This window comes from Simochromis diagramma, unplaced genomic scaffold (genome assembly GCF_900408965.1).
Source record: "Simochromis diagramma unplaced genomic scaffold, fSimDia1.1 OVJJ01000430.1, whole genome shotgun sequence".
Taxonomy (NCBI): domain Eukaryota; kingdom Metazoa; phylum Chordata; class Actinopteri; order Cichliformes; family Cichlidae; genus Simochromis; species Simochromis diagramma.
The window spans coordinates 300,508-322,377 of NW_024387258.1; the positions used below are offsets into that span (position 1 = coordinate 300,508).

At 41.2% G+C, this 21,870-nt stretch overlaps 1 protein-coding gene across 4 annotated transcripts in view; it reads left to right on the plus strand.

Annotated features, from left to right (window-relative positions):
- Window positions 1–19,713, plus strand: part of arnt2 (aryl-hydrocarbon receptor nuclear translocator 2) — a 62,197-nt gene extending 42,484 nt beyond the window's left edge. For 3 of the 4 annotated variants that reach the window (XM_040002135.1, XM_040002137.1, XM_040002138.1), the window contains 8 exons: window positions 2,572–2,723; window positions 5,294–5,366; window positions 5,761–5,884; window positions 6,575–6,677; window positions 6,848–6,989; window positions 9,012–9,162; window positions 17,481–17,626; window positions 17,791–19,713. In XM_040002135.1, the coding sequence (XP_039858069.1) occupies window positions 2,572–2,723; window positions 5,294–5,366; window positions 5,761–5,884; window positions 6,575–6,677; window positions 6,848–6,989; window positions 9,012–9,162; window positions 17,481–17,626; window positions 17,791–17,889 (990 nt within the window). In that variant the 3' untranslated portion in view covers window positions 17,890–19,713. The remainder of the gene's footprint in view (window positions 1–2,571; window positions 2,724–5,293; window positions 5,367–5,760; window positions 5,885–6,574; window positions 6,678–6,847; window positions 6,990–9,011; window positions 9,163–17,480; window positions 17,627–17,790) is intronic. The other variant, XM_040002136.1, reaches the window with a different exon arrangement.
- Window positions 19,714–21,870: the final 2,157 nt, after the last annotated feature.

A 21,870-nucleotide genomic window follows, 5' to 3' on the forward strand; every position in this document is an offset into this window, starting at 1 on the left:
CCCGGTTCTGGATAGAGTCTCCTGGAGAGAGGCTCTAATCTGTCCAAGTCTGGAGTTGCCCTTGGTGAGAGGCAGCGGGCTGGGGTGGGTATCTCGGTATCTGCTCGGCTTCCTGCCTGTATGTTTGCATTTATTCTGGTGGACAATAAAGTTTCTTACCTGCACCTTCAGGTTGGGGAACGGCCCTGACTTTCTGCCTGTGCTTATGTGCCGAATGACAGTTCAGAGTACCCGGCTGTCTTGGAGTCCCTGAGTGGGCTGCTTGAGGTTGCTCCACCTGGGGACTGTGCCGTCCTATTGGGAGACTTCACAACTCAACTGAGGATTTTGTCAGGCAGTGGACCTCCTTAATCCCACTGACACGTCTTCCATAGAGGAAGCAGAATCTGGGGACTAGGGGGATGACTTGTCCATCGCTGGGGGTGAGGTCACTGAGACAGTAAAGCAACTCCTTGGTGGCAGGGCCCATGGAGTGGATGAGGTTCACCCTGAGTTCTTGATGGCACTGCATGTTGTAGGGCTGTCTTGGTTGACACGCCTTTGCAATGTTCTGTGGAGATCTGGGGCGGTACATTTGGATTGGCAGAACAGGGCGATGGTTCCCATCTTTAATAACAGGGACCAGAGGGTGTGCTCCAACTAGAGGGGGGCCACACTCCTCAGCCTCTCTGGGAAAGTCTATGCATGGGTGCTGGAAAGTAGAGTCTGTCCGTTCAGACCTCAGATACAGGAGGGACAATGTGCTTTTTGTCCAAACCGCGTAACACTGGAACAGCTCCTCAGCCTCTCAAAGATACTTGAGGTTGTATGGGAGTTTGCCCAACCAGTCTGCATGTCGTGAACTTGGAGAAGACATTTTACAGTGTCCCTTAAAGTATTCTGTGGGAGGTGCTTCGGGAGTACGTTAGGCCTGTTGCTATGGGCCTTATATCAACCGTTATACAATCTCTGCAAGAGCTTGGTCAGCGTTCCCAGCAATAAGTCGGACTCGTTCCCACTGGGTGTTGGACTCCGCCAAGCTGCCATTTGCCACCGATTCTGTTCATAATTTTAATGGACAGAATTTCCAGGCATAGCCAAGTGGCAGAAGGCTTCCACTTGGTTGGTCTCAGAATCTCACCTCTGTTTTTTGCAGTTGATATGGTTCTGTTGGTTTCATCAGGTGCTGGCCTTCAGCTCACACTGGAATGGTCCAGCCAAACAAAAATGAGACCCAGGACATGTTGGAGACACTATATCTCTTGGCTGGCTTGTTAACCCCTTGGTGTTCCCACAGACAAGCTAGAAGAGATGGCTAAGGAGAGGGAGGTCCGGCCTTCTCTGCTTAGGCCCCCACAAACCAGCCCCCGAATAAGCAGAACAAAATGGATAAATTGAACTGTTCCCTCCCTTCTCACACACGCAGTGTTGTTATCTCAGTCATCAGTCGGACACTGCATTTGGGCGGGTGTTTTTGTGGTCAAATTATCTAAAAGTTATCAGACAGAATTATCAAGTTGACTTTCATGTATGAAACCACGCAAACATAAAAGGGTAATTCACAAGTATATGTACTTATGATGTACGTATTTCAATAAATGATCAAAATACGGGGTAGAAGCGCCTTTTGCTCAAAGTTATTGGGTGATCACCTCCAAAGATCAAAGAAAATCTTTCCATATTCTCTACCACAGAATGAGAAAGACGTCACTCCACTTTATTTCTGTTTACACATACCAAAGTTTAAAAATCAGCTTTGTGACAAATGGATACCGGATCGTGCAGATTAAATAACATAATGAAGTAAAGTTTAATTCTCTAAGTGCCCAATAAAATAGGCAGGAGGGATATCTGGTAACTTCTTTATTTGATTTTGAGTGTGTGGTTTATTGATCGATCTCATTGATAAAGCCATGTGGTACATTTATTTTTGGTTATGTAATTTATTTCACTTTGTGATGTGGTGCATTTGTTTTGATAGCAACAACATATCACTGAGTTTTTCACGGCTGGATTTTACAAGATGAAAATGTTTGCGTCTCCTCTTTCCTCCCCATGTCTGTTGGGGGTGGAAACAAATCCTGTGCTACTCTGGCCTTCCTCCATCCCAAAGTCAACTTGGATGCATTTCACATTGAGAAGAATTGGAGAGCTTTCATTATTCAGACTATAGGCCGAGTGATTTCCTCAGAGAAAGAAAACTCGGGTCATACTGAAAGCACTACTATGACAGCTCAACTCAAAACCTTATTATTAAATGACATTTTAAAACAGCTGCAAATGATATATTTTAACATTCTCCTGCCAGATCAAACTGATTTCCTTGACAACTTGAAGCACTTAAATGGAATAAATAGGTTCCACCTTTTGTTCTTGGCCTGGTGAACACTGGCATGCTAAAATGGTATAATTACATGCTTGATAAATGAATGTTTCACACTCCCTCAACTGCAAACTTAAAGTGAATTGTTCTAAGATGAAACACAAAAAAAGCTGTTGTCATATTATTTTGACTTTCTGACACACTTGTCACCAACTCGCCTGATAAAACACGGTCAGTGCTGTATTAAACTGATTGTCTTGCTTCTGTAGGTGGTGAAATTGAAGGGTCAGGTCCTGTCAGTGATGTATCGTTTCCGGATGAAAAACAGAGAGTGGATGCTGATCCGAACCAGCAGTTTCACCTTTCAGAACCCATACTCTGACGAGATCGAGTACATCATCTGCACCAACACTAATGTGAAGTATGTTCTTTCTGTGTTCCACTATTTATCTAATAATTCAAATGTATTAAGACCATCAATCTAAATGGCTACGGGGGGGTAAAAGGAGAACTATAAAGAGTTTGAAGTTCCAGCAACACTGGTAGTGAAAGAAGAGCTTTATTACTTGACCCGTGCGTTTCGGCCTGTGGCCTTCATTCATCAATTGTGACAAGATGCCTAGCACCATTGTGGAGCCCCCCATGTTTATGACCCACTGCAGGGGTCATTTTAACTCCCTGATATTTTAAAAATGTATTTAACTCTGTTAAATTAAAACCCCATCCTCTCATATTTAATGACTCACTCATGAATTAGTGGATTCTGGGGTGGATGGAAAAAAATTATTGTTTACACATATTTTGTGTCAAAATATGTGTAAAAGGAGCCAAAACTAGCTGGATGTGATTGCTGAATAAATATATGTAGTTAGATAAAACATGAATAATTACTGCAGGGCCTAATAGGTCACGGGTTGAGACCGATCAGAGTGAGTCAGAACGGGGGAGTGTGTGAGGAACGTGTGGAGAACTGGGCAGGTTGCTGGCTGTATAATAGCAATGTCAAACTAGAGTAAACAAATGAACTTTTTCAAGGAATGACAATGACTAATGTAACCTTGAGGGGTTTTTAAAGTTGCTAATAAAATTTTGATCTCATCTTGTTGCAAGATGGGATCAAAATGACCCCTCCTGATGGCTCTAGTGTCAAGAATGGCTTCTTGACAGTCACCTTTCCATTGACACAATTTATGATTCAGTGAACAGTAGATGGATCAGCTGAAAGGCCAGATGTGTCTCTAAGGTCCTGTTGCTGAATTTCATTTTCCTGTTCCTTAAGGACCTGAAATTCACATACCTGCCACTTTTTCTGTTGTCCTCCATAGGCACAGGTTACTCAGATTTTACTGCATAGCTAGCTGACACGTGACACGTTTTGACTAATAGCTCTTTAGGAATCACCTTCTTGATGTCCAACTAAGGAAATGGGAAGAAATGATGTGTTTCTGGAACAGGCTAAATAAATGTTACAAAGCCTAAAGTTAGAATTTAAAAGTGGTTCTTTGATAAGTTGTCATTCATTCCTTAATTTGAATTAACAAAAGGGGAAATAAATGTGAACATGAGTGAAAAAAGCTGCCATTGCCCGAAGAAAAATACAGAAAGAAATTCAGATAGCCTGGAGAACATCACTATAAACATTACAAGAAAGTCTGGCTCCTTCAAAACATTAAGGGTCACTTCACTGTAACAAGCAGAGTCTGTTTTTTGCCCTCCTATGTGTGATTGTACAGAATATTTGCTGTACTGGTCCTTTGTTACGATTAGTAAATAGTGGACTCGTTAGGTTAATATTAGCTAGTTTCTTCACTGCTGACTCTGCAGACAGTCTTCATCAGCGCAGGAATGTGGAGGAATGGAGTTAACAGTGTTGTCAGACACTCCCCTCACTTCTCTTTTTAAAGATAAAAGCGGCACCAATGGGTCGGTGTTGTTCATCTAATTTATTTGCACTGGTCTGATTTCAGCTCAGGCTGGGTCAGTGAGTGCAGGGTGCTGCCAGTTATATTCAGACTAGCTTAATCAGATCAATCAAGGTCATGACATGTTGTCTTATCATAAATGTAATAAATGCTCAACCAGCCAATGTTGCACCAAACCAACGTCCTTCAGCTGACGAGACTGGTGTTAGCTACAGAGTAACAGAACGAGGGATTTTTAACGTTGTGTTTCTAAACATGCTAATTTTCTTTTGAAAACAAATAATTTCTGTTTGCACATATTAACAATTATTTCATTACAAAAACAGTTTTTGACATATCGAGTGAAAAGAAATGATTATTACTCATCTTGTCAGCTCGTATTTCCTCTTCCTGCTGTGGAGATGCTCCAGTGTAACGCCTGCGTTTATTAAGGCTTTCTACAACTGAAGTGAGATCAAATAATGCTGCAGTGCATCGACCTGAGGATGGAACTAATGCAAACTGAATAATGATAAAATCTCTACAGAGCACTTTGTATAATCCTATTTCTTTACACACGTCAATCAAAGTCTGATTTTTGGGATGGATTATTCTCTGTTTTCCTTTCATAAAGCAGAGAATAATGGAAGCATCGATCTATTATTACTTAACAAATTCTCTCATGAAGAAATTGCCATGTGTCGCTCAGTCACAATGTTCTTTAGCACAATGTACTCATGAGTAAATCGCCCTGCTGTGTGTTGACGCACTCATTGCTTGACTGGACATTTTGCTGGCAGCCTTTGGACTCGCTGTACGTTGTAGGTCTTCTTCAACAGAGCAAGATGCTGAGTTGAGGGTTCTCGAGTCTTCAGGAGAAATATGTTTGCATGTTTGTCAACAACCTAGAATCAGAAGAACTGAAAAATACTGATATGAAGTCTTTGGCTGTGCCTGTACTTTATACTCTATATGAACATTTCTATTTTTCTTTCAATACTTATTGTATTAAACTTAGAATTGATGTAATTGATCATTACATCATGTGGTAAGTACAACATGTCTGAAGTGTTTGTGTGGTGCTTTGCAGGCAGCTACAACAGCAGCAGGCAGAGCTCGAGGTTCAACAGAGAGATGGACTGACTGCCTATGACCTTTCCCAGGTAACCCTCTTCTTTGGAGTTTGGGATTCGATGTAATTAGACCCAGTTATTAAAACATTTTGATGTTTTTGCCTGTTTTGAGGGTTTTTATGTGAAAGGATTTACATAAAAACCGGACATTTGTGGCTTCCTGTTTCCATTGTTTGACAAACATGACTGAAAGCATTGAGGTAAACTGAGATGGTTGCTGACGTTGTTCCTTTTTCTTAAAATGTTTGCAGTGTTTGATAAGAGAAACCTCAGCAGCTTGTCTTCATTTTGTCTAGGTTGCAGTTGTTTTTTTTTAAATATACTTTTAAACCAATCAGCATCCAGCCTGAGATATGTGTTTACTGCATTTTTTTTTTTTTTTTTTTTTTTGGGTCATGCCTGAAACGCAAACCTGTACCCTCAGGTACCTGTGGCCAGCGTTGGCAGTGGAGTTCATGAGGCTGGAAAAAACATCGACAAGACAGAAGCCCTGTTCTCCCAGGAAAGAGATCCACGTTTTGCTGACATGTACACCAGCATCTCCGGCTGTAGGCGCGCACACACACACACACACACACACACACACACACACACACACACACACACACACACACACACACACACACACACACACACACACACACACACGTGTATTTATATCCTTGTGGGGACATGTCATGCTTTCCCTAGCTGCTTTTCTACCATCAAAAATGAATGCCTGACCCTGACCCTGACCCTAAACCTAACCATAACCTAATTGTAACATTTTGAGGCTCAACAATGCTTTCAAACTCACGGGGACCGGCATGTTGGTCCCCACAATTATAGTAAACTTCCAATTTTAGGTCCCCACAAAGATGTTAATATCCGTCCACACACGCACACACATCTGCTGTTCAACAACAGAAACTGGACCACATTTCTGTTGCTGGTCAGTGAGACACGGCTTATTTGTTGCAGTGATGAATCACCTGCGCAGACAACTAGAAAAAGCTACTGGCCTCTCAGCTTGACAAACTCAAGCTGTTGTTAACGGGAGACGGACACACAGTTTGTTTGTTTGTTTGTTTTTCCCCTGCATCACTAACTGAATACATGCAGGAACCATGGCAATGACATGCAGACAGTTTGCAAGTGCACAGTTAGGTGTTAGCAGAGGGTCCATCATACTTAGCAAACCCATTATTAACTTCAGAGTGTAATCATCTGTTGTTTTGGTTCCCTGTCCATGTGTGAAGCGGGAGATAAGAAGATGATGGTTCCCTCCTCTACAGCTGGAGGACAGCAGCTCTATTCCCAGAGTTCTCCCTTTCAGCAGGGACATTCGGGCAAAACTTTCAGGTACATGTTCATGGAACATGATGTTCCTTGGACTGGGAACACTGGTAACATCGTCTGGTTCTAATTGCACTGTATTCCTCCATAGAAAGGTGGAGTATAACTTACCTGTTTTTTGTCTCGTGTGTGTGTGTGTGTGTGTGTGTGTGTGCGCGCGCACGTTTTCATGTAAGCAGTTCTTCTGTGATCCATGTCCCTGGTGTGAACGACATCCAGCCATCAGGTTCAGCCAATCAAAATCTAGCTCAGATCTCCAGACAGCTTAATCCAGGCCAGGTAGCGTGGTCAGGGAACCGACCCCCCTTCTCTGGACAGGTAACACACACTGACATGCACACACACACTCACACACTATTATTATGTGACTATGTGCGCTAAAATTGACCCTCACAACTAAATACTAACCCTTAAACTAGACAAAGTTCTCGGTTTAAGAACTCGCTCTAAGAAACCAGGCAGAATGTCCTCACTTTAAAGACCTCATAGTACCGTGTTGTCCTAATAGAGCACACTGCTCTTTTATACTGATGGATAGTTGTGGTTCCTGGAATTTCTAACAGTAGAATGGAAGACACACACACACACACACACACACACACACACACACACACACACACACACACACACACACACACACACAGTGTTTATTTCTAAAGTTAAATAAATACCTCGAGTCAGCTGTTTCCATGGTTTCCCTGTGCTGCTCCTGAACCCCAGACTCCAGTCTCTGGTGCTTGTTAACAGATGGACTTGTTGCCATATTCTGTGTCTCTGTTTCACATTCTTGCAAAGTGACTTGCACGCAGCATATGTTTCTTAATAGGCTCATCCGTCTTCCACATGCACGGCCACACTTGTCAGGTCATTCCACTGGACTGAATTCTTTGTTCAGTCAGAAAACAGCCGGATGATACAAGAGATAAACACTGTTGGATGAAACAATCAAAATTATTACCTAATAAGAGAAAAGACCTCGTGTTCTAAATTTAACAACCAGCTATTTGCCATCTCCTGTCGCCGGGCAGTTACAACATTAAATAAGAACAAATACCTTAAAATACAAATACCTATCAAAGATGCAGTATATATAAGTACAATCATGTAATCAATTATGCAAACCAAGTAAGTTTTTACTAGTTTGTGATCTTGACTTTGACCCAATTTTCACCAAAAAGAAAATCAACTCGAGCTGTTCCATCGTATAAAATTTGATCAGGATACCTTGAACACTGTGGGATTGCTAACAGACGGACAGAAGCTCTTACAATAAGCTACTTGCATATCATCATGAGGTCATGCTGTGTCATTATGTATTTCAGGAAAACTGGCGAAACGGAGAAGCAGTGTGTAAAAAAACAAAAAACCACGTCTCACTACTTCCATCAGAATTAAGAGGATGAGTAGTTGCCAGGTGCTGCTAATCAAAGGCAGATTATTAACTGATCAGCAGCAAATGTAACAATCGGTTCCTGTACACTAACGACCTCAACATAACTGGACGTCATGGCAGGTGCAGGTCAAGCACAGTAGCACCTTGCAGACATTGAGTCGAGCACGTTTCCAGAGTCAAATGCGAGGCCGTCTGTCTGAGGCCTAAAGCTTGGGTCATGCAACATGAAAATGACATCTGCAGACAATTTATAACAGAGCGGCTGGACCAAAGAAAAACTCGAGGTGCAATGGCAAAGTCAAATTTCAGACCTCAACCCAATTAAAATGCTGTGTTTGGACCAAACTTCAAATAATTGAAGCCAGATTGTAAAGTGGGCAAAACTTCCCCCGCAACAACGGAACGACTGATAAAGTCGTATAGGACAAACACACTCTCCGTCACGCTAACATGCTGTATGCCACAGTCTGGAAATTAGTGCCCAAATAACAGAATATGCAGTACTTTTAAAGTTAAATTGGCTTAGCGCATGTATAACTGTCATAGAAAATAATTTGTACAAAGTCATTTAGCTAAGTTTGGATTCAAAGGCGGATAAATAAGTAAATGTATTTTCTTTCTAAAGGGTCTGTATTCAGTATGTGTGATAGATGTAGAATACAACCCTGGTTTGCTTTGTTTCAAGATTCAAAGCGTTTATTGTCATGTTTGCAAAGTAAAAGCATTTCTCTGTACAATGAAATTGTTTCTCTGCTGTCCACACAGATGCAGGTTAATATGTACAAACAGATCAAATACAAATAGCATTAAGAAACAAGTGGAGACAAAAAAATGAAGTGTTAAATAGATTTATGTGCAAAGAGCTATGAGCTTAATATGCTGGTTTGATATGTGAGAAAATTATTATCACGTTTAGGTGGATTTTAACCACTGTCTTTGCTCTAAAGTCCAGTAAAGCCCAGTCCAGTCCTTTTGGTATTGGTTCTGGCCACAGCTACCAGACTGATCCAGCCTCCTACAGTCCGCTGTCCTCCCCGGCCACTTCCTCCCCCAGTGGCAATGCCTACTCAGGACTGACAAACCGCAGCACAGCTTTTGGTAAGCACGTCTGTTTGCCTCTTATTCTCATTGTGTTCTGTTTACATGTATAACTTGGTCTTTACTGGCATGTTCACATCCTGTCATGTGGTACAAATAAAGGTACAGCCCACTGTTACATGATTTCCATCCTCCCCACACACGAGCTGCATAACAAGCGAGTTTCCACAGTCCACCATCTGTCAAAGGAAAACATAAAAGTTCATTGTTATTAAGTGATGATTAGTGACTATTTCACGGAGTATTTAAATAACAGTATGAATCTTCACTTAATGCCAGACTGAGTCAAAAGGTTTTTCTTCCTATTAAAATGATGTTGTCTGAAAATTCATTTCAGCATTGAAAGCATTCGAATAATAGAATGCAGAAGTGAATCGACTGTACAGTTCAATTCAATTCTATTTATATAGCGCCAAATCACAACAAAAGTCGCCTCAAGGCGCTTCATAGATACAGAGAGAAACCCAACAATCATATGACCCCCTATGAGCAAGCACTTTGGCGACAGTGGGAAGGAAAAACTCCCTTTTAACAGGAAGAAACCTCCAGCAGAACCAGGCTCAGGGAGGGGCGGGGCCATCTGCTGTGATTGGTTGGGGTGAGAGAAGGAGTTCAGTTGTGTAATTTCTGTGGAGTGGAAATGCTTGAAGGTAACAGTTATAATGATTCATGTAGCAAAGAAAATAATTTGCATCTTCAAGAAAAAAGACTTGTCTGCATAGTGGAGCTGCTAAAGAAAGAAAGTGTGTTAGAGAGGCTGTAATGCTTCTTTGTGACAGCTAATATCCTTACAAATGATAAAGTCAGACAGCTTCTCCCATACAGGACCTTACGTCATAAACTCAGGAGTCCTGTTTGTGCTTGTTGTGACTGAACCTTGTTAAAGTGTGTTCACAGACTAACATGCCAGCAGAATCTGGGAGGTGTGTCATTACTGTATTTGCACTAAGAGTGGAGGGTTTGAGGTAATCACAGGAAAGACTTATATTCCATTATTCAGTGCTAAAGATATCCCACATGTAGTTTCCAATAGTTCGCCTCTCCCAATAGGACGTGTGAAGTGATGTTGGCTCCAACGTCCTGGACCGTTAGTGTGTTTGTGGAGTTGTCCTTTCTATGTCAGCATACGTGTTTCTTCAACCAGATGTGTAAATGTAGATGAAGCAGCTGGAGGAATAAAAAGCTGTATGGATGGAGAAAAGCAGGAAGAGCTTTGAGCTCTCAATAAATCGCAGAAGCTTTTTCCATTCAGTGAAATAGCTGGCTTACTGTGAACTAATACTTTGTATTTTAACCTTTCATACTGTCATAATCCTGTTTGAGCCTCTACTGTATTTTGGAGGCCTAGTTTGAAGGATGTTTTCAGGTTTCTAACCCTGATGAGCAAGTTGTATTTCTTACCTCACAAATAGGCTCAAACTTTAAGCCACTAATGTTTTACCAGTATTTCTACTTTTTATAGCATGTATCTAGACAACCAGCATATGCTTATGTTGAAAAAGTATTTAGTAGCTAAATAAAAAAACATCCTAAAAAGCTTCACAAACTCTCGTGGTTCTTTGACACACATATAGAAAAAGGTCATTCTGCCTCCAACAGTCTGAAAGTGTCTTTACTGACGGAGGGGAACTTTTTTGTGGAACATTTGCACATAGAGATGAAAGTACGATCATTAAAGTTGCTTTCAAGATTTCAAAAGAAAGCATAAATCTTTACAACCATTTCCATAATGAACCAAACATAATAATCCAGATCTTGGTGCCATTTTCAGTCAGGAAGGAGGCAAACATTTTCACACCACTGTATGTGTGTAAAACACTACAGGCTACATGCAGTTACACCACAAGTAGTTTTAGCTTCAGCTTAGCATGATCTTTTAACGTGGGCGAGCTGTAGCTCTGGAGGTAGAGCAGATCATCTACTGTTCGATCCCCGGCTCCCCCAGTCTGCATGCTAAGTATCCTTGGGCAAGATACTAACGATAAGTTGCATCTTCTGCATCCATGGGAGCACGAACATGCATGAATGTTAGCTAGAAAGCACTAAAAGAAGAACGTTTGTGTGAACAGGTGTAGAGCGCTTTGAGTGCTCCGGAGAGTAGAAAAGCACAATATAGGAATCCGTCTGTTTACCATTTACCATGTTAATTGCAAGTAATGCTTATCATGTTGTATGTATTCTACAAAAGGTCTGTATATTACAGATAATGGATAAGCATTACCAACTTCAAGAAAAAACAATGATTGGTTGTCATGGCTTATATTTTCCATATTCTGTTCAATTAAGCTTCAGTTTCCTGTCGTGGTTTTGAAGTAAATACATGGATGGGAAAGCAGAGCAGACAGGACAGGAGGAGACTGATGTCTGACTGTCTGACAGCCACCATTCATAGACATCAGTATTTTTACAAGCCACTTTAAAAGTGAGAAGAACAACACAGCAGAGCTGCGTCTGTGTGTGAAAACTATGAAATCATTTTTTGGTTTCAATGAAGTTCTGGTTTCCTGAGCTTTTTCCATGCTGAGATGTTTTGTGGTGTTTGCAGTGTTTAATAAGAATCTGTAGGTCTATTAATATTGTATTATTATTGTAGCTGCATCAAAGCCTGAAACGTGTGGACGTTCTTTGAAAACACATTAATGTGTAATTATGTTTTCCAACAAATTGATGCATTTTCCTAAACTTATAATTGAGCAGGTGCAGGCAGAGCTAGGATTATGCTTTTAAACTGGGAGGACTAAGAAGACAGAACTCAGTTGACAGCAGTCTGCAATATACTGGCATCTTTAACCCTCTGGGGTCGCCGGACGCGCCGGCGCGTCAAAACCACATGACCAATTTAAGAGGACACAGTTACAAGGTGCAGCACGTCAGAGTCTCCATTTCAACTTGGGTCGAAAGTGCGGACTTCAAACTATATACCAGTTTTTGAATTGTGTCGATGGGCCACGTAAAACCAGAGTTATGATAAAAAATACACGCGACGTTTTTTTTCTGAACAAAACAGTGGCGTTTACAGCGGGAAGGACGGTAAAAACGGCGTTTTCTACAGACAGCGCTAGCAAACACTCTCCGCTTGCCAGTGAAAAAAGAAAAAGAAAAAATACCCCCTTCCCTATTGGTGTTAGAGTTTACCATGTCAGCCAATCAAAAAAATGATATGGCAACATGTGACATTTGGTTGCTTAGGGAGAAGGGGAAGATTTTAGGAGGGACACCCGCGACGGAAAGCGGGCGAGCGAAAGAAAGAGAGAGAGAGCGAGTTTTCATATGTGAGACATTAGTGACGTTCAGCGTGTCTGGAGGCTGTAGTTAGTGTGTTGTGTAGTTATTGTCTTGTGTTGTGTGTCAGTTAGACTGCTGAATGTCACATTTGCTCTAAAAAAGCCGTCAAAGGCAGATTCCAGTGTAAACGCTGTTCCCACATGGAAAACTGGACTCATGCACCTCCTGCTGTCAGACCTGCAGGTTCAGGCCTGTGGTATGCTCCTCTGTCTTATACTGAACACAAACTACATTTTTGGACTGGCACAAATAATTTGTGTGCCTTCTTCTTTGATGCAGCACAGCTGATTGTTCTGTAAATAGACTTAAATGGTTATGTAAAAAACGCCTGAGGCCTTGGGTGCATTTTTAGGTAAATAGTACCATATAACTTGTGCAAACTTGTGCAAACTGTGTGTAAACTTGTGCATAATATTTAGAAATGTACAATTTCTATTTGCATTTCAAGTTATGAAAATGATTCGTTAAACATGTTTGTGGGTTTTACAGTAAAAAATATAACTTTTTTTCTACTCAGATTTTGAATTTTTTGTCTGAATTTAGATCAACTGTGCTAATATAGTATACCAAAATGAAAAAATAACTCAAATTTCAGATATTTGAGGTTGTGGTGAAAATAATTATACCAAACAAGGCAAGAAAAACATATTTTAAAGGTGAAATATAGAGGTAAAATCAAAAGTAGTCAAAAATGGCCAATTATACCCTGGACCCCAGAGGGTTAAAGTATACAACATTTGATATGCCAATGCATCGACCAGTTTTTCAGTAAATTACTATCTTGTATTTTTTTTAAACAGGTAACATCTTCCCTTTTATTCTAGTTGTTTAAGCACACCGCCTTTCTTTAATTCAGCTTTCTGTATAAGCCCAAATTTACACTGTTTATTGGAGCTTAGATAACCAGAACTGATCCTTTTGTCAAAAGATCTTTTGAGATGAAACCAAAGATGGTAAATGGCCTGTAATTATATAGCGCTTTACACATCCAGTCATCCACACATTCACACACACATTCACACACTGGTGATGGCAGCTACATTGTAGCCACAGCCACCCTGGGGCGCACTGACAGAGCGAGGCTGCCGGGCACCAGTGAAACCAGTCATAAAAGGTTTCAATAAGTAAAGCTGTGAAAGAATCATTAGCAGCACTTGTTTCCTCCTGGAATAATTATGAATTAGGTTTTTGCCATGATAGAGCAGCCAGAGTCTAATAACAGGCTAAGTGGGGTACAAGAAATGAAGGTTTATTATTAGCACAAAAAAAAGAAAAATGTTGGCTCACCTGGGCTGATAATAGATTGTATTATTTAAAGTGACAAGATATGAAAAAAAACAAACCATTGTATCGCATTATTTTCACAGAATCACATAGTTTGCTTTACAAGCAATACTAGTAATACTTCATAGAAATGTCCTGAACAAACAAACATTATTTTGACATGTTTCTCTCTGGAAGATTAGGTGAAGTAAAGGTTTTTTTGTTATATTTTCTTTTCTCTTTTTTTTTTCATGTTGCGAGATGACTGCTGATGGGATGTGTAATCTTTGGCATTATACATTCAATTATAAACATTTCCGGGATCATGTTTCTGTGTCTTTTCTCTAGAATTGTAAACAGGATCCGTTGTAATTGTTTATCCAGTTCCAACTCCATGTTCTTTAGCTATACTAAAATGTAAATAAAGCCTTTTTAATCTCCTACTAGGCCTCGGTGCAGCCCTGCAGCTCTTTCTTTGTCATGTTAGCACGTTTTCACCATTTTTACTCAGTGACTCTTATCAGTTGCTGACTGACTTAGTGACACTAGTCTAAATCATGAGGTAGGCAGTTTGACTAATGGGTTAGCCTGTCAGGGTTACAACACGACTGTTTGGCTTCAAGTCTCCAATGACAAAGACACTCTTGGGCATATTTGACATTCATCATGTTCACAGTGTGCATAAGTAGAGCCTAGTGGTTTTATTCTGAATTAAATTGCAGTTTCTTAAAAAAATGTAAAAAGCTATTCAGCTGGAATACAATAAGTAGGCAACTGTTTGACCAGAACTCCTGTAAAGTTACTTACGTTACCTTCTTATCCAGTGCCAAACACGACTGCTCAATTTAAATTGTGTACGCAGAGTTTGGACAGTAAAAGGAACTTTCCCAAACTGTGAGCTACAACATGGCATCAAATGACAGGTTCTAGATTAGACATCAAGGACCGAAAGTCCTCAGAGGTTGACTCTTACTTAATGAACCTACTGTAACATCAGTCATTTCATTTTATTGGTCACCTCACACAGCATTAATGGCTGGCTAACAGGGTCATGGAAAACACAAGGGTTACAGTGCAGTTACAGACATCCAGCTGCTCCGACTCATTATGTATATTGTAAAAGTTATCGGACTCAAGTAAGCTCAAAACTCCCACTTGATGGTCTTTTAATAGACGCACATTAGATTATCTTTTGTGCTCTCTATTGCCAAATTAACTCCATGCACCTTCCATGTTTAAGCCCCTTTTCCATTAGTACCCACTCAGATCGATTCAGCATGGTGCGCCACCGTCTTCAGGGTTTTCCATCTGTCCAGGGTCATAGTATCTGGTACCTCGCTCGGGGCTCCAAGCGATCCAAGCTGCTACTAACTGTGACGTCATCAGACTGCATGCCGGTCGGTAGCGTCACTCGATGAGTCTTGAGAGCGTCTTGTTCACTAAAATTTAAACTACCGTCTTAACCTGGACACGAGGAAAATGGCTCCAAAAAGCAACGCCGTGTTCCCCCGAGTCTGAAGAAAAGCCACAAAGTCCTTAAAGGTCACCTTTTTTGTAGGGTTCATGTCGCGGGACATTCATACGCGTTGCTATGACAACAACAACGCAGTTAGGTTGTACCGGATTGTAACGGAAAACAAGTCAATCAGAGTAGAGTCGTGGCGAGTCCTTCCAAGGAGGTACTAGTGGAAAAGATTTACTGTCTTAACCTCATGCACCTGTTGGGTTATGAAGTCAGTGACGGTGTCAGTGTTGCATATGTTATAGATGTATATACGTTAGACATTTATGATAAACCGTCGCTGTGTGTGCTCCAGTTAATGGGTTTATGGGTTTAACTGGTGTTTTAAACGTATCTTTGTCTGACCCTTATCAACGGGTCCAAACACTCCCAAAGGGGCAAAGTCCTGCAATGTCCCCACCACATGCAGGCACAGAGTGCACTAATGTACTCTACCTGAATGTAGCATCCCCATATCAGTTTAAATAAAATACATTTTTAAATGCATACATCATAAAATATAGCAGTTGGGTAATACTTTGAAATCGACCAGAGTTATTGGTCCATCAGGTTACTCAGAGTTGACATCAGATACTGAATAAATCAGTTTGTCTTTCATAGCTCCGACTCAATTTTCCATCTTTGGTAGATGCGACACGCCTCATTGGAAAATGTCTGATTTTAGTTGCACATCAAATGTCTCTTTAAAATCCACTAATACAATCATTCCTTCTAATTCCACTGCTGTTAATGCCACAGTATGATTAAGCCTGTCCATCCAATCAGCCAGTCTCTTCCATTTATCCTTAAGTTAGTTAAGCTATCCCACTAACTGCATGTCTTTGGACTGTGGACTGAACCCACGCTAACACAGGGAGAACATGCTAACTCCACACAGACAGACCCCACCAGGTGGCGAAGTCGAACTTAGGACCTTCTTCCTATGAGGCAAGCGCACCACATGCTGCCCTGATTAATACTACCCATCAGTAGTTAGCAGTGTTAATGTCGAGTCCATCTGTTTAGGGTGTAACGGGAGCTTTGTGCGCCTGTCGTTGTGATTTAGTACTTTATATAAATAAAATTGAATTGAAATTGAAAGATTTATCTGAAATTGTTGCGTTGGTCTTTTTCCTATAACATTGCTAACGTGCCGCTCTAGGGCAATAGTAAAAAACTGGCCAAACACATTAGCTGTGTCTTATGGAGAAACATCAGGAAAAATAAATGCATTGCTCATCCTGTAGGGGGGGGGGGGGGCACTGTGACTCCCTGTGGAATAAGGTTGTGGTGAAGGGCTTAAAATGGAGTGTGGTGTTGTTTTTAGATTAAAACACAAAATGTAACTACATGTTGGAAATCTCTTTGCTTTCTTGTAGAATTGTGTTTCATTTATTTTAATTTTTCTGTTGAAATCACAACAGCATAGTTGGCGAGTTTCAATAACACTCCTGGCAACGGCAGCATTTCTCAACACCCATTAGGGGTCAGGGTTTGGGTCGGGCTTTTATAGAATGAAAAATCTTTCAACAAAGAATGTGTGCTTCCAAAAAACTAAAACTAAAATGAGCTTTATCTGAAAAGATTGCATCTTCGAGTTCTTAGCACGTGGCCAAAAAAGACAAACCTAACCTGCTTAGCTTTGTTGGGTTTGGATTTTTTAAATATATTTATATTATATTGAGCAAGAGATTTGATCAAACAATGATGTTTTAACGGAACAGCCAACCGTGGTTCATTTACAGTAGGGTGTTTTCAAATCCCGATCAAATGATGTCAAAGAAGTTCTTCTTGGATTTAAGATTTTTATTAAATATTGTAATAAGTCAGTGCCTTCTCCACCATTATTAAATCCTGGAGCGTTTCCGCAGGTCCTTCCTCCCTGCAGCTGTCAGACTGCTTCCAACAAACACAGATGTTTACATCTGCGCTGTAACTTGCACATGTTATCAACCGATTCACACTATAACCAGGGTTTGCCTCTTATCTGTATTTAATTGAATTTTATTTAATTACGGTACAGGACTTGATGTAAATATGTAAACATTGTGTATGTTTCTGTTCTGTGTCTTGTGTCCTGTTTGTTTGTATATGTGTCTTTCTTGCTGCTGTTACACCCAAATTCCCCCTTGTGGGACAATTAAAGGACTATTCTATTCTGTTCTATTCTATTCTATTCTGTTCTATTCTGTTCTATTCTATTCTAAATACTTTGTGCATCAAAGGATCTGTCAGAAATGTTTTCACGAATAAATAAATGTGTTTTCAGATGTGTCCGGTGAAAGCAGTCAAAGTGGAGCCCAGTTCCAGGGTCGCCCCAGTGAGGTCTGGTCCCAGTGGCAGAATCAGCATCACTCCCAGCAGACTGGGGAACAGCACACACACCCCAACCCTAGCCAGACAGAAGTCTTCCAGGTAATGCTGAGGGAGACTGTCCTGCTGCTGGACTCTGTTTAGTTGGTCAGCCTTCCAGCTGCTGGCTGCTGACCAGTGTACACAGATATGTAATATGTCTGATAAGAGCCGTGTCCTCTGCACACCTCGAACCTCTGACTCTCCATCCCTGTGTGTCTCTGCAGGACATGTTACCCATGGCTGGAGATCCCACCCAGGGAACAGCCAACTATAACATCGAGGACTTTGCTGATCTTGGGATGTTCCCACCCTTCTCTGAGTAATATCCGCCTTTCTCCATCTTGCTCCTGCTCAGAACTGGACTGATGTATGCATTTATCTCATGTTCTGTCTCGTTTTTCTGTATAGCTAAATCACCAACACAGCCATGTTAGTCACGATGAATGTCTGGGTGGACATCGTCATTTGCACACATACAAACGTACAGCGCACTGTTGGTTGGGCTCCAGGGTCTGCAGTATGTACCAGTGAACATACACATACCTCATCTCTGCAGAGAGGCGCCTCTGTCAGGCGTAAAGAACATCTCTCTCAAAAAGTGTCTAAAACTGCTTTCTGCAATTAGTGTTAGCAGAAGCAGATTACAGGGTACACCTGTCAGAAATGATTGCTATTATATTAGATTTTATACTTCCTATCTTACAGACTTGTGGGTCATTACTGACACAAGCTTTAGCTGCATCCATGTGGAAGACTGTAAAAAGTGGACTGCGATAACACTCGAATAGCAAAGTCCCAGCACTCTTCTCATTTCCCTTTTTTGTAACCGTAAGTAAGCAAAGCATCAGTCTGATTTTGAGTACACTGCATACCTGTTGGCTTGTCAGCCACAAGTTATTGGCCAGGACATGTTTTTCTTCCTTTTTTCACTCTTGTGAGGACCATAATTTACAAAATCAGCATCTTGTTGTGCTTGATATAACTTGAAATTATTAACTGAGAGCAGAATCTCACAGGGGAAGTGTTTATGCTGAATTGACAGATCAAGGGAAATGAAAGCTGTTGTCCCCCCGACGTCCACGCATTCTCACTTTAGTTTGGCATCAGGTGGACACTCCGACTGTTGGTTATTAGGGAAAAAATGCAAGTGTCTGGCATCTTTGCTCTGCCTCTGCGTTTAAGATCCGGAGCCTGTGGTCATCTTTTATACGGTGTGTAATGGTGACAGAGTTTCTACACCAGCGTAGCAGTAACGTTAACTGGGTCTGTTTGTCTCAGTTCTGTTATAGCTTCCATGTATCACTACTCAACACGACAGAGAAAATGTCTCAGTGCCACACAAATGGCAGAATCACAGGTTGCATAAAGGGTTGACGATGTCCACCTCCATCTGTCTGAAATGGCCTCTTGCACATCATTACCAACTCTGCCAAACAGCAGCAGGAGATGAGACGCTCACCTCCGGTTGATGCTGCAAACGCTCTCTCCATCAACTTTATTGTATTACCCTATATGTAGTGATGTCGTAATCTCTAGAAAGAAAACTTGATGCGCCCATGGAAGGATTCTCTGTATACATAAAACTAAATTTTTTACAAAAGTCTCATTGCAGAAAGTTGCTAAGGCTTGAAGTGCACTTCATGAAGCTAACTGCTAATCACACCAGCCTGCTTTAAAAAGGGAAAAACCGCCATACCGTCCTAGCAAAGCGCAGTATAAACTAGTGTATTCGGTGTTCTTCAGCTCTCGCTACTTGAATTTATTACTTTATAATCTTTTCAGCGATTAAGAGACTAAAACTTTGTAGTGGGGGAGCTTTTACATGCTAGATTGTATAATGTCTCAGACAGATGGGAGAACCTTCAAACATCCTTTTGCTAAAGATCTCAAATTGATGGTTTTTTGTTTTTTTTATGTTGTTGTAAATAATGTGATTTTTATGTCGACTCGTGTTACTTTCACACAGTACATTTTTGTGTAGGTTTTAATGATATCGTGTCCAATGTGAGTGCATATTTAACTATTGGTATTTAGTTAGTAGGTTAATTGTACATTGAGTTCTAGATCTGTATAAAATGTGTAAATGTGACCCATAATTTTTGTGTAACAAATTGTGCTTGTGACAATAAATTCTTATTGGTTATGTGGCTTTTGTTAGAGGTTCCGTCTTTCATTATTCAGGAGTCACTTCGCTCCTAACCCTTAACTAAATAATTTTATCATAAAAAATCTTTACAGATTTTCATATACTTTAAAACTGAACTGCAAAAAATAAACATGTCGATCGCCCTTTGAAGATCTCCCTCTGTATTTCTAGGTAGGGCTGGGTTCTGTTTTTTAGCCACATCCTAAATGGGACAATTTACAGTTAGCCTCGGAAATACAGATTAGTCTGGACCAGGGGTCGGCAACCCTGGGCACGCGTGCGAAGGCTTAACTGATGGCACGGCCATAGCTGGACTGGCCATCGGGCATACCGGGCATTTGCTCGGTGGCCCAATGATTTGTTTTATTTATTTTTTTGTAACGGTATAAACAATGAAAGGCGTTGGACTGGCCAGATGCTGGCCGGTGTGTAAAAGTAACTCAGCTGTTTGGTGGTGGCATCACGGAGCTTCCACAGATTCAGTAAAATTAACAAGTGGTGGAGGCCAGCAGGTGGATGAGGGAGATCGGAGGCAGGAGGAGGAGAGACCCGAGGCGGCCGCCGGTCCGAGCGTCAGGTGAACTGAACTTCAGGTAAGAAGTTATGACCTGCAGTCTCTCTGGGTCAGATATGAACCAAGTTCAGGTGGAGTTTATTTTCATTGTGCTGACTTTTTACAGTCAGTTACAATAACTCGTACTGCGTGCTAGCTAGCATGACGGAGTTTCTATACAGCTGTTCGGTTGCTATGATGTTACTAATAGTAAAATTTATTTTATTCATAAGATTAGTTATTAGAGTTGCCAACCGTCCCGTATTCAGAGAAATTATTAGGCGTTTCGTATTGAGCTGAGAGGGGACGCAGTTTGTTCCGGAATTCAGCTAGAATAAAAAAAAAAGACACAAAGCTGGAGTTATTCTGTGTTTACGCTGCACAGCTGCCTCTTCTTCTTTCATTCTCCCCCCTCCCTCTCCTGTCACTACTTCAATCATGAAACTGATCAATGATCAGCTGATCGGCTTTTCTCTCTTGTTTATTTATCGCTCACTTTGCGCCAGAAACAGGAAACCAGCGGATGTCGCGCTAAACAACAGCAGCACGTTCAAGCTTGATCAGCTGTTGTTAGAATTTATTTAATATTACTTTCTAGTATCAGCTGATGTTTGCTGGAGCCACAGCTGTAAAGCTGCTGGTCATGATGTCGGTTTGTTTATGTGGTGAGAGGGAAACATGAAGATGAAACCAGGAGATGTCCTTACTGAATCATCAGAGCTGAACAGGTGATGGAGAAACAGGTTTACCTGTTAGGTGACATGAATGAGTTGAAGTTATGAACTGTTTCTGAGAGACAAATAACACCAGGATCCTTTTCTAAGTAGCTGACAGCTGGTAACTGTGCAGGGGCGGATCTAGCAAAGTGTTGCCAGGGGGCCAGGTAGGGCATTAACAGGGAGAGGGGGGCACAAAGAAATACTTTCTTATTCTCATTTAAAATGTCTCGCTGTTATTAAATAATTATCTGAATCTTACACCCAAAGTTTTTATCTGATGTAAAATGTATAGAAATCATACATATACCAACAAGACTGTGCATCACTGTCACAACAGCATTTGTTTTCATTCAAAGGCTTTATGGCTTTAATACCTGGGGGGCCGGTCTCTAGTCTAAATGCCCGGGCTGATTTTTTGTGCCAGTCCAGCCCTGGGCACGACACGCAGTGACTTAATCTGAGAAGGATGGATTATTTTTGAAGCTGCACGCACTGATCTAAATTAACTCACTAACCGTGAGGTTATGCATCGGTTTTTGTGAGGACCTCTGTGTGTAGACTAAGAGTTTTTGCACATATAATAATAACATACCATGGTTCACTCTGAGGAAGCTGTGCCAGTCCAAGTAGTAGGGCTACAGCAACAGGAACCGGGGGTACAAGTAGGCCAGAAACAAGCTGAGCAAGGAAATCAGGGTAGCTGCAGCGAAAAGCAGCTTCTTAGCCAACACAACCCTGCCTAGCTTGGAGCCCTGCAACACGTCACCAGCTACGGGAGTCCATTCACCCCACACTGAGGATACGTCCACACTAATGCATTTTTGTTTGAAAACGCATTGTTTTCCCTCCGTTTTGGCTTCCCGTCCACACTGAGAGGGAAAACGCA